We start from the raw sequence: 12,394 nt of genomic DNA on the forward strand, positions 1-12,394 counted from the left end.
CTCCTTCAGCTCCTGCAGATGTCTGACATCAGGTACCTGTGTAAAAATGTCGTCAACATACCTGCAGTATATGGGCGGTTTCTAGTTCATGTCGACTAAGACTTTTTGCTCAATGGTACCCATGTAGAAGTTAGCAAACAGGACACCTAGGGGAGAACCCATGGCGACCCCATCTACTTGCTTATACATGTGCCCATCCGGGCTCAAGAAGGGTGCCTCTTTAGTACAAGCTTGGAGTAGTTTCCTCAGAATATTTTCTGGTATGTCAAGAGGAGTACAGGCTGGATCACGATACACTCTGTAGGCTATCTTCCCGATTGTCTCGTCCACAGGTACGTTGGTAAACAGCGATTCTACGTCCAACGAGGCTCTTATCCCTGTGGCCCGTGTGCCCCGCAGTAAGTCAATAAATTCCTTTGGAGACTTCAGGCTGAAGGCGGAAGGAACATAAGGAGTCAGCAGGCCGTTGAGTCGCTTCGCCAGTCTGTACGTGGGTGTGGGTATCTGGCTAATGATTGACCATCGCCGGAGAAATCCTAGTAAACAACACAGAAATCATCGATAGATACAGCGATAGCAGACGGCTTGACGTTTGTGAGGCACTGCACATTAAGAAGTCAACACCAGCAATCAACAGCCAATTAATGCACAACTATATTCTACCCACCTCAAGACTCCGCTCCAATATAGAAACATCAAGAAATATGGACCAATAGGCTATCTACAATCACTTCCATTTCAATACCCGTTGTTTCGTGTTCTGTCTTGTGTTGATGAAATAATACCCTATTAAATACCACCTCACCCCATCCACCTCACTCAAATGTAGATATAAACAAATCGGAGATATGTAAGTTCTATTCAGTTGTGTATGTGTAAAGTCTTTGAAAATGTAATAAGTTTTACGAAACGCGCTCAAGTGTCGCGTCAGACTAGAAATAAAAATGAATTTTGGAGAATTGATTTTTGAATTACCTCCAAGAGTGAAAAGAAATGTACGAAAGATTGAGAAAATTTGTATTAGAATTATTAATCTTACTTTTTCATATTTAATAATATGTGTCATATTTAATAATATATGTCTACAGGAAAGACTGCTACCAATATATATATATATATATATATATATATATATATATATATATATATATATATATATATATATATATATATATATTTATATATATTTATATATTTTATATATATATATATATTGGTAGCAGTCTTTCTTGTAAACATATGTTATTAAATATGACAGAAAAAGTATGATTAATAATTCTAACACGAATTTTCTCAATATTTCTTATGTTTCTTTTCACTGTCGAAGGTAATTGAAAAATCAATTCTCCAAAATTCATTTTTAATTCTAGTCTGATGTGACACTTGAACGCGTTTCGTAATAACTTATTACATTTTCAAAGACTTTCGTTTACACACACACAACTATAACTTGCAAACACTAAACAGAGTTCTAGTATGCTGTGATTTAAACAGCTTTCATCTTATATACCTGCATTTGGGTGAGGTGATATGTTACAACAGTTTTGGATGAGGTGAACAAAACTTTCAACACAAGACAGAACACGAAACAATGGGTATAAATGGGGGAAATTAAAGGGAAGAATGGAAGTAACTGCAAAGGGCCTATTGGCCCATATTTCTGGATGCTTCTATATTGGTGCAGTCTTGAAGTGGGTAGAATATAGTTGGCTGTTGATTGCTGGTGTTGACTTCTTGATGTGTAGTGTCTCGCAGATATCAAGCCGCCTGCTATCGCTGTATCTATTGATGATTTCTGTGTTATTTGTTAAGATTTCTCTGGTGATGGTCTGGTTGTGGAAGAGATTATAAGTTCCTTAATGGAGCCCTGTTGCTTATGCATCGTTAATCGCCTGGAAAGAGATGTTGTTGTCTTGCCTATATACTGAGTTCTTTGAGGCTTACAGTCCCCAAGTGGGCATTTGAAGGCATAGACGACGTTGGTCTCTTTTAAAGCGTTCTGCTTTGTGTCTGGAGAGTTTCTCATGAGTAGGTTGGCCGTTTTTCTGGTTTTAAAGTAAATCGTCAATTGTATCTTCTGATTTTTGTCTGTAGGGATAACGTTCCTATCAACAATATCTTTCAGGACCCTTTCCTCCGTTTTATGAGCTGTGGAAAAGAAGTTCCTGTAAAATAGTCTAATAGGGGGTAAAGGTGTTGTGTTAGTTGTCTCTTCAGAGGTTGCATGGCGTTTCACCTTCCTTCATATGATGTCTTCAAGGAAACCATTGGAGAAGCTGTTGTTGACTAGGACCTGCTTTACCCTACAGAGTTCTTCATCGATTAGCTTCCATCCTGAGCTGTGGCTGAGAGCACGGTCGACATAAGCGTTAACAACACTCCTCTTGTACCTGTCTGGGCAGTCACTGTTGGCATTGAGCACATTCCTATGTTTGTTTCCTTAGTGTAGACTGCAGTGTGGAAACCGCTCCTATCCATGACTGTTACATCTAGAAAAGGCAGCTTCCCATCCTTCTCCATCTCGTAAGTGAAACGCAACACAGAATTCCGTTCAAATGCGTCTTTTAGCTCCTGCAGATGTCTGACATCAGGTACCTGTGTAAAAATGTCGTCACCATACCTGCAGTATATGGCCGGTTTCAAGTTCATTTCTACTAAGACCTTCTGTTCGATGGTACCCATGTAGAAGTTCGCAAACAGGACACCTAAGGGAGAACCCATGGCTACCCCATCTACTTGCTTATACATGTGCCCGTCTGGGCTCAAGATGGGTGCATTTTTAGTACAAGCTTGGAGTAGTTTCCTTAGAATGTTTTCTGGTATGTCAAGAGGAATACAGGCCAGATCACGATACTCTTTGTCCGCTATCATCCCGATTGTTTCATCAACAGGTACGTTGGTAAACAGTGATTCTACATCCAAGGAGGCTCTTATCCCTGCGGCCTGTGTTCCCCCCAGTAAGTCAACAAATTCCTTTGGAGACTTCAGGCTGAAGGCGCAATCCCAGCAAACACAAATCGAATAGAAAACGTTCATCTATCTCTTCCCATAGATGTAGGAACGACTTGCATTGAGAATGGTGCAGGAGAGCCTTTGAGAAACTTTTAATCCAAAAATCCAAACACATAGGTTTTATAATAAATTGTTTTTCTACAACTATTTTGTTCCTAATGTATTACAAATAGTTTTTACATGTTTAAATATAAAATTTATGGTGTTTTTTGTAAAATTCATTAGTAAATTGTGAATGATATTTAATGACTGAACGAAACCTTTAAAATACATTTAGTTATTCTATGATCAGAAAAAAAGTAGTTGTCCAAATTTTCTAAAAATCGTTTTTTTTTAACACATTTTGACTCCTTATGCATTCCACTAAACACTAATATCATGTTTAAATATTAAATTTATGTACTATTCCCTAAAATAATTTATATAAATTGTAAAAGTTGCTGGAAATTGTTGTGAAGAATCTGAAAACGTTTTGTTGTCTTATATATTGGTGTGTTCTTATTAACTATGTCTCAAGTGCACAGTTTATTAAACAAGAAGATTAACATTCGTCAACCCTTAAAATCTTATATGTTATCTTGCGGGTGCAAAATGGGAGAATCCTTAAGAACAGTATCTATTTGATAAATGGTGTTTTCCCTAACTCAAATCATGTAGGGTTTATTATTCTACACATATTTCTATTGACTCTTAGATGTTTACATTTTCTGAAGTATAGTTGTCAAGGCTGTGTCCATCACTCTCACCACAGATTCTTAAACTCCTCTGCATGTTCAACTATAATTGTATCCATTCTGAATCTCCATCTACATTTGTATCCAAAATGAATACAATGTGGTTTCCTTCAGCAGCCAGCACATTTGCACATTCATTTCCACAGATTCCAACATGATAGGGGATTCACAGAAATTTTGCTATTCATATTGTTATCTATTATATGAATGCATTTCCATATTATAAGACAAATACATGAGTTATTGATAAATTCGTTTTCTGTGATATAACATTGGTATGATGTTTTTTCTTAAAACCCCAAACTGAACAAAATCACGAGAGAATATATTGTTTATATATAGAGTATATATATTGGGTTATGGAGGGTAGTGTGGGGTGGTTGAGGGTAGTGTGGGATGGTAGAGGGTAGTGAGGGGTGGTGGAGGGTAGTGAGGGATGGTGGAGGGTTGTGTGGGGTGGTAGAGGGTAGTGTGGGGTGGTGGAGGGTAGTGTGGGGTGGTGGAGGGTAGTGTGGGGTGGAGGAGGGTAGTGGAGGGTTGTGTGGGATGGTGGAGGGTAGTGTGGGGGGGTGGAGGGTAGTGTGGTGTGGCGGAGGGTAGTGTGGGGTAGTGGAGGGTAGTGTGGGATGGTGGAGGGTAGTGTGGGGTGGTGGAGGGTCGTGTGGGGTGGTGGAGGGTAGTGTGGGGTGGTGGAGGGTAATGTGGGGTGGTGGAGGGTTGTGTGGGGTGGTAGAGGGTATTGTGGGGTGGTGGAGGGTAATGTGGGGTGGTGGAGGGTTGTGTGGGGTGGTAGAGGGTAGTGTGGGGTGGTGGAGGGTAGTGTAGGGTGGTGGAGGGTAGTGTGGGATGGTGGAGGGTAGTGTGGGGTGGTGGAGGGTAGTGTGGGTTAGGGGAGGGTAGTGTGGGTTGGGGAAGGGTAGTATGAGGTGATGAAGGGTAGTGTGGGATGGTCTAGGGTAGAGATAAGTGGTGGAGGGGAATGTGGGGTGGTGGAGGGTAGAGATAAGTCGTGGAGGGTAGTGTGGGGTTGTGGAGGGTAATGTGGGGTGGTGGAGGGTAGAGATAAGTGGTGTAGGGTAGTGTGGGGTGATGGAGGGAAGTGTACTCACCTAGTTGTGCTTGCGGGGGTTGAGCTCTGGCTCTTTGGTCCCGCCTCTCAACTGTCAATCAACAGGTGTACAGGTTCCTGAGCCTATTGGGCTCTATCATATCAACACTTGAAACTGTGTATGGAGTCAGCCTCCGCCACATCACTTCCTAATGCATTCCATTTGTCAACCACTCTGACACTAAAAAAGTTCTTTCTAATATCTCTGTGGCTCATTTGGGCACTCAGTTTCCACCTGTGTCCCCTAGTGTGTGTGCCCCTTGTGTTAAACAGCCTGTCTTTATCAACCCTGTCAATTCCCTTGAGGATCTTGAATGTGGTGATCATGTCCCCCCTAACTCTTCTGTCTTCCAACGAAGTGAGGTTTAATTCCCGTAGTCTCTCCTCGTAGCTCATACCTCTCAGCTCGGGTACTAGTCTGGTGGCAAACCTTTGAACCTTTTCATTTTAGTCTTATGCTTGACTAGATATGGACTCCATGCTGGTGCCGCATACTCCAGGATTGGTCTGACATATGTGGTATATAATGTTCTGAAAGATTCCTTACACAAGTTTCTAAAGGCCGTTCTTATGTTAGCCAACCTGGCATATGCTGCTGCTGTTTTCCTCTTGATATGAGCATCAGGGGACAGGTCTGGCGTGATATCAACCCCCAGGTCTTTCTCTCTCTCTGACTCTTGAAGTATTTCATCTCCCAAGTGATACCTTGTATCTGGTCTCCTGCTTCCTACCCCTATCTTCATTACATTACATTTGCTTGGATTAAACTCTAACAGCCATTTGTTCGACCATTCCTGCAGCTTGTCCAGGTCTTCTTGAAGCCTCAAGCTGTCCTCCTCTGTCTTAATCCTTCTCATAATTTTGGCGTCGTCAGCAAACATAGAGAGGAATGAGTCTATACCCTCTGGGAGATCATTTACGTATATCAGAAACAGGATAGGTCCAAGTACAGAGCCCTGTGGGACTCCACTGGTGACTTCACGCCAGCCTGAGGTCTCACCCCTCACTGTAACTCTCTGCTTCCTATTATTTAGGTACTCCCTTATGCACTGGAGCGCCCCACCAGTTACTCCTGCCTGTTTCTCTAGCTTATGCATCAACCTTTTATGTGGTTGAGGGTAGTGTGGGTTGGTTGAGGGTAGAGATAAGTGGTGGAGGGTAGTGTGGGTTGGGGGAGGGTATTATGAGGTGGTGGAGGGTAGTGTGGGGTGGTGGAGGGTAGAGATAAGTGGTGGAGGGTAGAGATAAGAGATGGAGGGGAGTGCGGGGTGGTGGAGTGAAGATATAAGTGGTGGAGGATAGTGTTGGGGTGGTGGAGGGTAATGTGATGTGGTGGAGGGAAGAGATAAGTGGTGGAGGGTAATGTGGGGTGATGGAGGGTAGTGTGGGGTGGTGGAGGGAGGTGTGGGTTGCTGGTGGGTAGGTTGGGGTGGTGGAGGGTAATGTGATGTGGTGGAGGGTAGAGATAAGTGGTGGAGGGTAGTGTGGGGTGGTGGAGGGTAGTGTGGGGTGGTGGAGGGTAGTGTGGGGTGGTGGAGGGTAGTGTGGGGTGGTGGAGGGTAGTGTGGGGTGGTGGAGGGTAGTGTGGGGTGGTGGAGGGTAGTGTGGGGTGGTGGAGGGTAGTGTGGGGTGGTGGAGGGTAGTGTGGGGTGGTGGAGGGCAGAGAGAAGTGGTGGAGGGGAGTGCGGGGTGGTGGAGTAAAGATATATAAGTGGTGGAGGATAGTGTTGGGGTGGTGGAGGGAAGTGTGGGGTGGTGGAGGGTAGTGTGGGGTGGTGGGGGGTAATGTGGGGTGGTGGGGGGTAGTGTGGGGTGGTGGAGGGTAGTGTGGGGTGGTGGAGGGTAGTGTGGGGTGGTGGAGGGTAGTGTGGGATGGTGGAGGGTAGTGTGGGTTGGTGGAGGGTAGTGTGGGGTGGTGGAGGGTAGTGTGGGGTGGTGGAGGGTAGTGTGGGGTGGTGGAGGGTAGTGTGGGATGGTGGAGGGTAGTGTGGGGTGGTGGAGGGTAGTGTGGGGTGGTGGGGGGTAATGTGGGGTGGTGGGGGGTAATGTGGGGTGGTGGAGGGTAGTGTGGGGTGGTGGTAGGTAGTGTGGGGTGGTGGGGTGGTGGAGGGTAGTGTGGGGTGGTGGAGGGTAGTGTGGGGTGGTGGAGGGTAGTGTGGGGTGGTGGAGGGTAGTGTGGGGTGGTGGAGGGTAGTGTGGGGTGGTGGGGTGGTGGAGGGTAGTGTGGGGTGGTGGAGGGTAGTGTGGGGTGGTGGAGGGTAGTGTGGGGTGGTGGAGGGTAGTGTGGGGTGGTGGAGGGTAGTGTGGGGTGGTGGAGGGTAGTGTGGGGTGGTGGAGGGTAGTGTGGGGTGGTGGAGGGTAGTGTGGGGTGGTGGAGGGAGGTGTGGGGTGGTGGAGGGTAGTGTGGGGTGGTGGAGGGTAGTGTGGGGTGGTGGAGGGTAGTGTGGGGTGGTGGAGGGTAGTGTGGGGTGGTGGAGGGTAGTTTGGGGTGGTGGAGGGTAGTTTGGGGTGGTGGAGGGTTGTGTGGGGTGGTGGAGGGTAGTTTGGGGTGGTGGAGGGTAGTGTGGGGTGGTGGAGGGTAGTGTGGGGTGGTGGAGGGTAGTGTGGGGTGGTGGAGGGTAGTGTTGAGTGGTGGAGGGTAGTGTGGGGTGGTGGAGGGTGGAGTGGTGTGTTGGAGGGTAGAGTGGGGTGGTGTAGGGTAGTGTGGAGGTGTTGGAGGGAGGGTAGTGTGAGGTGGTGGAGGGAAGTGTGGGCTGGTGGAGGGTAGTGTGGGGTGGTGGAGGGTACTGCGGGTTGGTTGAGGGTAGTGAGGGGTGGTGGAGGGTATTGTGGGGTGGTGTTGACTTGTTAGGCTGAAGGGATAATGTTAAGTTCCTCTTTAGTAAATACAAAGATAAAATATTTATTAAAAATACTACTCATATCTGCGTCATTATCAGTTATCTGACCCTTCTCGAGTTTTAATAGACCTATCCTTTCTCTAATCTTAGTTTGAAATAACTAAAAAAAATTTTTAGGATTTTTGTTTGCTTAACCCTGCTATGGGAACTTCTTAGTTTTTTGCCCTCATTATCTCTTTCTTAATATTTCTAACCAGTTGTACGAATTGTTGTTCTAAACTGACTTCCCCATTCATAAACCTTTTGTACCACGCTTTCTTTCCACCTATAAGGTTCTTTAGATACTTTGTTATTCATTTCGGGTCATTATTATTCAATCTATTCAATTTTTATGATATACTAAGTTTCTGTGCTTTGCTTAGAATATTTTATAATAAGTTATATTTTGAATCCACAAGAAAACTCCTTTTTACATCACCCATCGCTGGGTACACGTTTCACTCCAAGACCGGCCCACCCCCAATGCCCAGGACATTGGGGGTGGGCCATTCCATTCTATACTAAATCTGATTTCTTTGTGATCGCTGTTCAAAGAAACACAGCCTACACACACTGTAGTCGTCGACACTGTGGACGACTACAAAGTCGTCCACAGCCTACCTCCTCCTCGGCAGCCTCCTAGGCCTACCTTACTCTCCTGGGACTGCATGCCTTCCTGGACCTTCCTGCCTGCCTGCTCCTCCCCACTCCTCCCTATTTCGATTTCATTAATTTGTGTTTCCCTGTTAGTTAACACTAAGTCTAAAATATTATTTCCCATGTTGGTTCCTTAATGTGTTGCTTATGAAAGCAATCGTCAATTAATTCTAGAAAATCTTCTGCTTCATTATTCCCTGTTCTGTTAATCCAGTTTATTCCACTAAAATTAAAGTCACCCATGACACGTGTATTGTTTGACGTAGTTGCTCTAGATATTTCATGCTATAGTTGCTTTGCTTCCATTCTGTCTAAGTTTGGTGGCTTGTATTTAAATCCTGTCATAAGATTTTTATCTTTTTCCTTTAATTCTAGGCAGATAGTTTCTGTGTGTGGCTCAGTTTTGATTCCTTCTTTGGGGCTACATTTCAATTTTTCCCTAACATATATGGCTAATCTCCCTCCTCGTCTAATATATCTATCTGCGTGAAAATGTTTAAATCCGTTTATTTGTTATTTAGCTAATAGATCTCTATTTTCTACATTCATCCATGTTTCTGTAAGTGCAATAATATCTATTTTTTCTGTGCAGACAAGAGCATTTAAATTGTTTATTTTGTTTCTCAGACTCCTACTGTTCGTGTAATATACCCTGAGTGTATCGTTATTTTGAGGCCCTTCTTTTTCAGTGATCGTTTTGCCAATTTGTTCCCCCCTCCCAAACACATACTTTCATTACCTCATTTCTCCATGTCAATTCCCATACCAATATCTACTAACAGTTTAAACCCAGACAAACCCCTCCAGCCACAGGTTCCAACGAGTTCGCAACAGTAACAACCCCAGCCTTTGATTGATGAACCATATGTCAGAGAATGAGTTTACACCAGCTAAACCTCCTACTAGTGTATGGGCACGTGAAGCTCGCTGTGCACAAGGCACGTGAATAGCCGTGCACCCGGACTGGATTTGGTAACCCTTACTCGAAACATCCCGTTATTAGGCTTGTTGGAGAGCATAGGTCATATACATTCCAAATATGTTACAATGGCCGTTATAGCACATTCGTGGAAGTAGTTAGAGCGAGTAGTAGCCGTTTAACTGTAAAGATTGAGGGAGGCAACGCAGAGTAGCAGAGAGCATTGATTGATTTCTCTGTGATCACTCAATATGTTCAAATTAGTTAATTTATGTAGCACAGCACGATTGCAGGAAGGAACCTGTAGTCATACTCGTGGCTGGTGTCTAGCTTTCGTAAAGGTGTCACAGGAAGGCTTTTAACTAACATCATTGATATTTTTCATTGTTGTAGTAGTTAGTTTTGTTGAATAAACGGTGTTGTTATGTTGAACACTGTCTTTTCGTTACACTCCACACATTTTACTGATTTACATTATGTTCTGCTATGTTGCCTGAAATTATTATTGCTGTTCATTTGAGATTGCTTCATGAGATTTGGGCTGAATTCATAGCACCACACAACAAAAATTACATTGTGAGAACCAGTGACCTACGTGTTAGATTCGCTCCGGCGATTTTCGAAGGTCGACGGCCAAGGTGAGGGAAATTCCATACTTGGAATTTCGCAAGAATGGAAATTTTGAGGTCTCGGCTTTTACTTGCGCCTAGTCAATTGTTCTATGGTCTCTAACGTAGGGAATTAACTGCTTACTACACTTAGCATGTTAGCTAAGCAAGTCCTTCCTCAGGAGATCCATCAAGAGTCAGTGTAAAGTTGACGGATATGGTACAAGAATATCACGATACAAGAAAAAAAATAAACTTTCACACCCCATCCTGAGCATACATGTCATTTCTTCCCTAGAAGTGTTCCCAGTTATCTATGAAAGATAATGCATTTGATTTGCAATATTTGTCTAGTCGGCAATTGACGCCAAGTGCCCTCGACAACCATTCATATGTTCTTATGCAGAACATATTGCACTCTGGATGGTAATGGTTGCCGGATACAGAACATATTGCACTCTGAATGGTAATGGTTGCCGGATACAGAACATAATGCACTCTGGTTGGTAATGGTTGCCGGATACAGAACATATTGCACTCTGGATGGTAATGGTTGCCGGATACAGAACATATTGCACTCTGGATGGTAATGGTTGCCGGATACAGAACATATTGCACTCTGGATGGTAATGGTTGCCGGATACAGAACATATTGCACTCTGGATGGTAATGGTTGCCGGATACAGAACATATTGCACTCTGGATGGTAATGGTTGCCGGATACAGAACATATTGCACTCTGGATGGTAATGGTTGCCGGATACAGAACATATTGCACTCTACACGGTAATTATTATCTAAAACCGGACAAAGTTGTTCAACCAGCATAGTTATAATAATTTATTAGTTCCATGTTGTGGTCAGTTGATTTGACTTACTGGTAGGAAGTTTTTCCCACAAAAACTTCCTTAAAGTGGTAACTGTGACCATCACTACAACTAATAATACCTCCATTACGACTGCAGCAGGAGAGACAGCTGATCTCCGTCAGTAGTCATGTCACACCAGGCAGACACCAGCCGTCCCTCCCTGTGGGAGAGATTACTCACCTCCGTCAGTAGTCATGTCACACCAGGCAGACACCAGCCGTCCCTCCCTGTGGGAGAGATTACTCACCTCCGTCAGTAGTCATGTCACACCAGGCAGACACCAGCCGTCCCTCCCTGTGGGAGAGATTACTCACCTCCGTCAGTAGTCATGCCACACCAGGCAGACACCAGCCGTCCCTCCCTGTGGGAGAGATTACTCACCTCCGTCAGTAGTCATGTCACACCAGGCAGACACCGGCCGTCCCTCCCTGTGGGAGAGATTACTCACCTCCGTCAGTAGTCATGTCACACCAGACAGACACCAGCCGTCCTTCCCTGTGGGAGAGATTACTCACCTCCGTCAGTAGTCATGTCACACCAGGCAGACACCAGCCGTCCCTCCCTGTGGGAGAGATTACTCACCTCCGTCAGTAGTCATGTCACACCAGGCAGACACCAGCCGTCCCTCCCTGTGGGAGTGATTACTCACCTTCGTCAGTAGTCATGTCACACCAGGTAGACACTGGCCGTCCCTCCCTGTGGGAGAGATTACTCACCTCCGTCAGTAGTCATGTCACACCAGACAGACACCAGCCGTCCCTCCCTGTGGGAGAGATTACTCACCTCTGTCAGTAGTCATGTCACACCAGGCAGACACAGGCCGTCCCTCCCTGTGGGAGAGATTACTCACCTCCGTCAGTAGTCATGTCACACCAGGCAGACACTGGCCGTCCCTCCCTGTGGGAGAGATTACTCACCTCCGTCAGTAGTCATGTCACACCAGGCAGACACCGGCCGTCCCTCCCTGTGGGAGAGATCACAACTCATAAAACACCTCCACATTTCACCAAGTAAAGGCCTGGACATCACCAACGTAATGTGGGAGATGTCCAGCAACTACATAAAACTCTCCAGAACCAAGCATGTTAATCATTACTGTGGAGATTAAGCCCACATCACGGATAAAGTCCTCCTGGTTCAGTCCAGGCCCCGCACACCACTTTGTATGACATGCTGAATCACGAAAACTGTTTCACTTGCTTTGAGTGACTCAGCTCTCTTGATTTCTTGTGAGAAACTCTCTCAGTTCTCTGGATTTCAGCAACTATCGCAAGATTTTCTGCCCGAGATTTAAAACCTTTGTAAAAATCAGGCAAAAAATCTTGCGATAGTCGCTGAAATCAAATGAGCTGTGAGAGAACTAACAAATCAGGGAAGATTTGTCAAATTTTTGTGGATCCCCTCCCATGTTGGAATCTGTGGAAAAGAACGTGCAGATGTGCTGGCTGCTGAAGGCACTGAAGGAGACCATATTGAATACTACACACCCAAGACTCTTCTACAAATTAGAGGCATTATCAGGCAACATCACCGCAACAAGGTTACTGAGGAAAGGAGAGGAGAATAACAAATCAGTGAATCTGTATGCTGATACATCATAGTTGCAGC

At 45.0% G+C, this 12,394-nt stretch overlaps 2 protein-coding genes across 2 annotated transcripts in view; both read right to left on the reverse strand.

Annotated features, from left to right (window-relative positions):
- LOC138351715 (ryncolin-4-like) overlaps nt 1–11,212 on the reverse strand; it is a 413,646-nt gene extending 402,434 nt beyond the window's left edge. Inside the window, exon 1 of the mRNA XM_069303739.1 lies at nt 11,168–11,212. Coding sequence (XP_069159840.1) covers nt 11,168–11,183 — 16 coding nt within the window. The 5' untranslated portion in view covers nt 11,184–11,212. The remainder of the gene's footprint in view (nt 1–11,167) is intronic.
- Nucleotides 11,213–11,695: 483 nt separating this feature from the next.
- The window catches only part of LOC138351716 (golgin subfamily A member 6-like protein 1), a 136,025-nt gene continuing 135,326 nt past the window's right edge, over nt 11,696–12,394 (reverse strand). Inside the window, exon 5 of the mRNA XM_069303740.1 lies at nt 11,696–11,750. Within this exon, the coding sequence (XP_069159841.1) occupies nt 11,696–11,750 (55 nt within the window). The remainder of the gene's footprint in view (nt 11,751–12,394) is intronic.

This window comes from Procambarus clarkii, chromosome 50 (genome assembly GCF_040958095.1).
Source record: "Procambarus clarkii isolate CNS0578487 chromosome 50, FALCON_Pclarkii_2.0, whole genome shotgun sequence".
NCBI classification, from domain to species: Eukaryota; Metazoa; Arthropoda; class Malacostraca; order Decapoda; family Cambaridae; genus Procambarus; species Procambarus clarkii.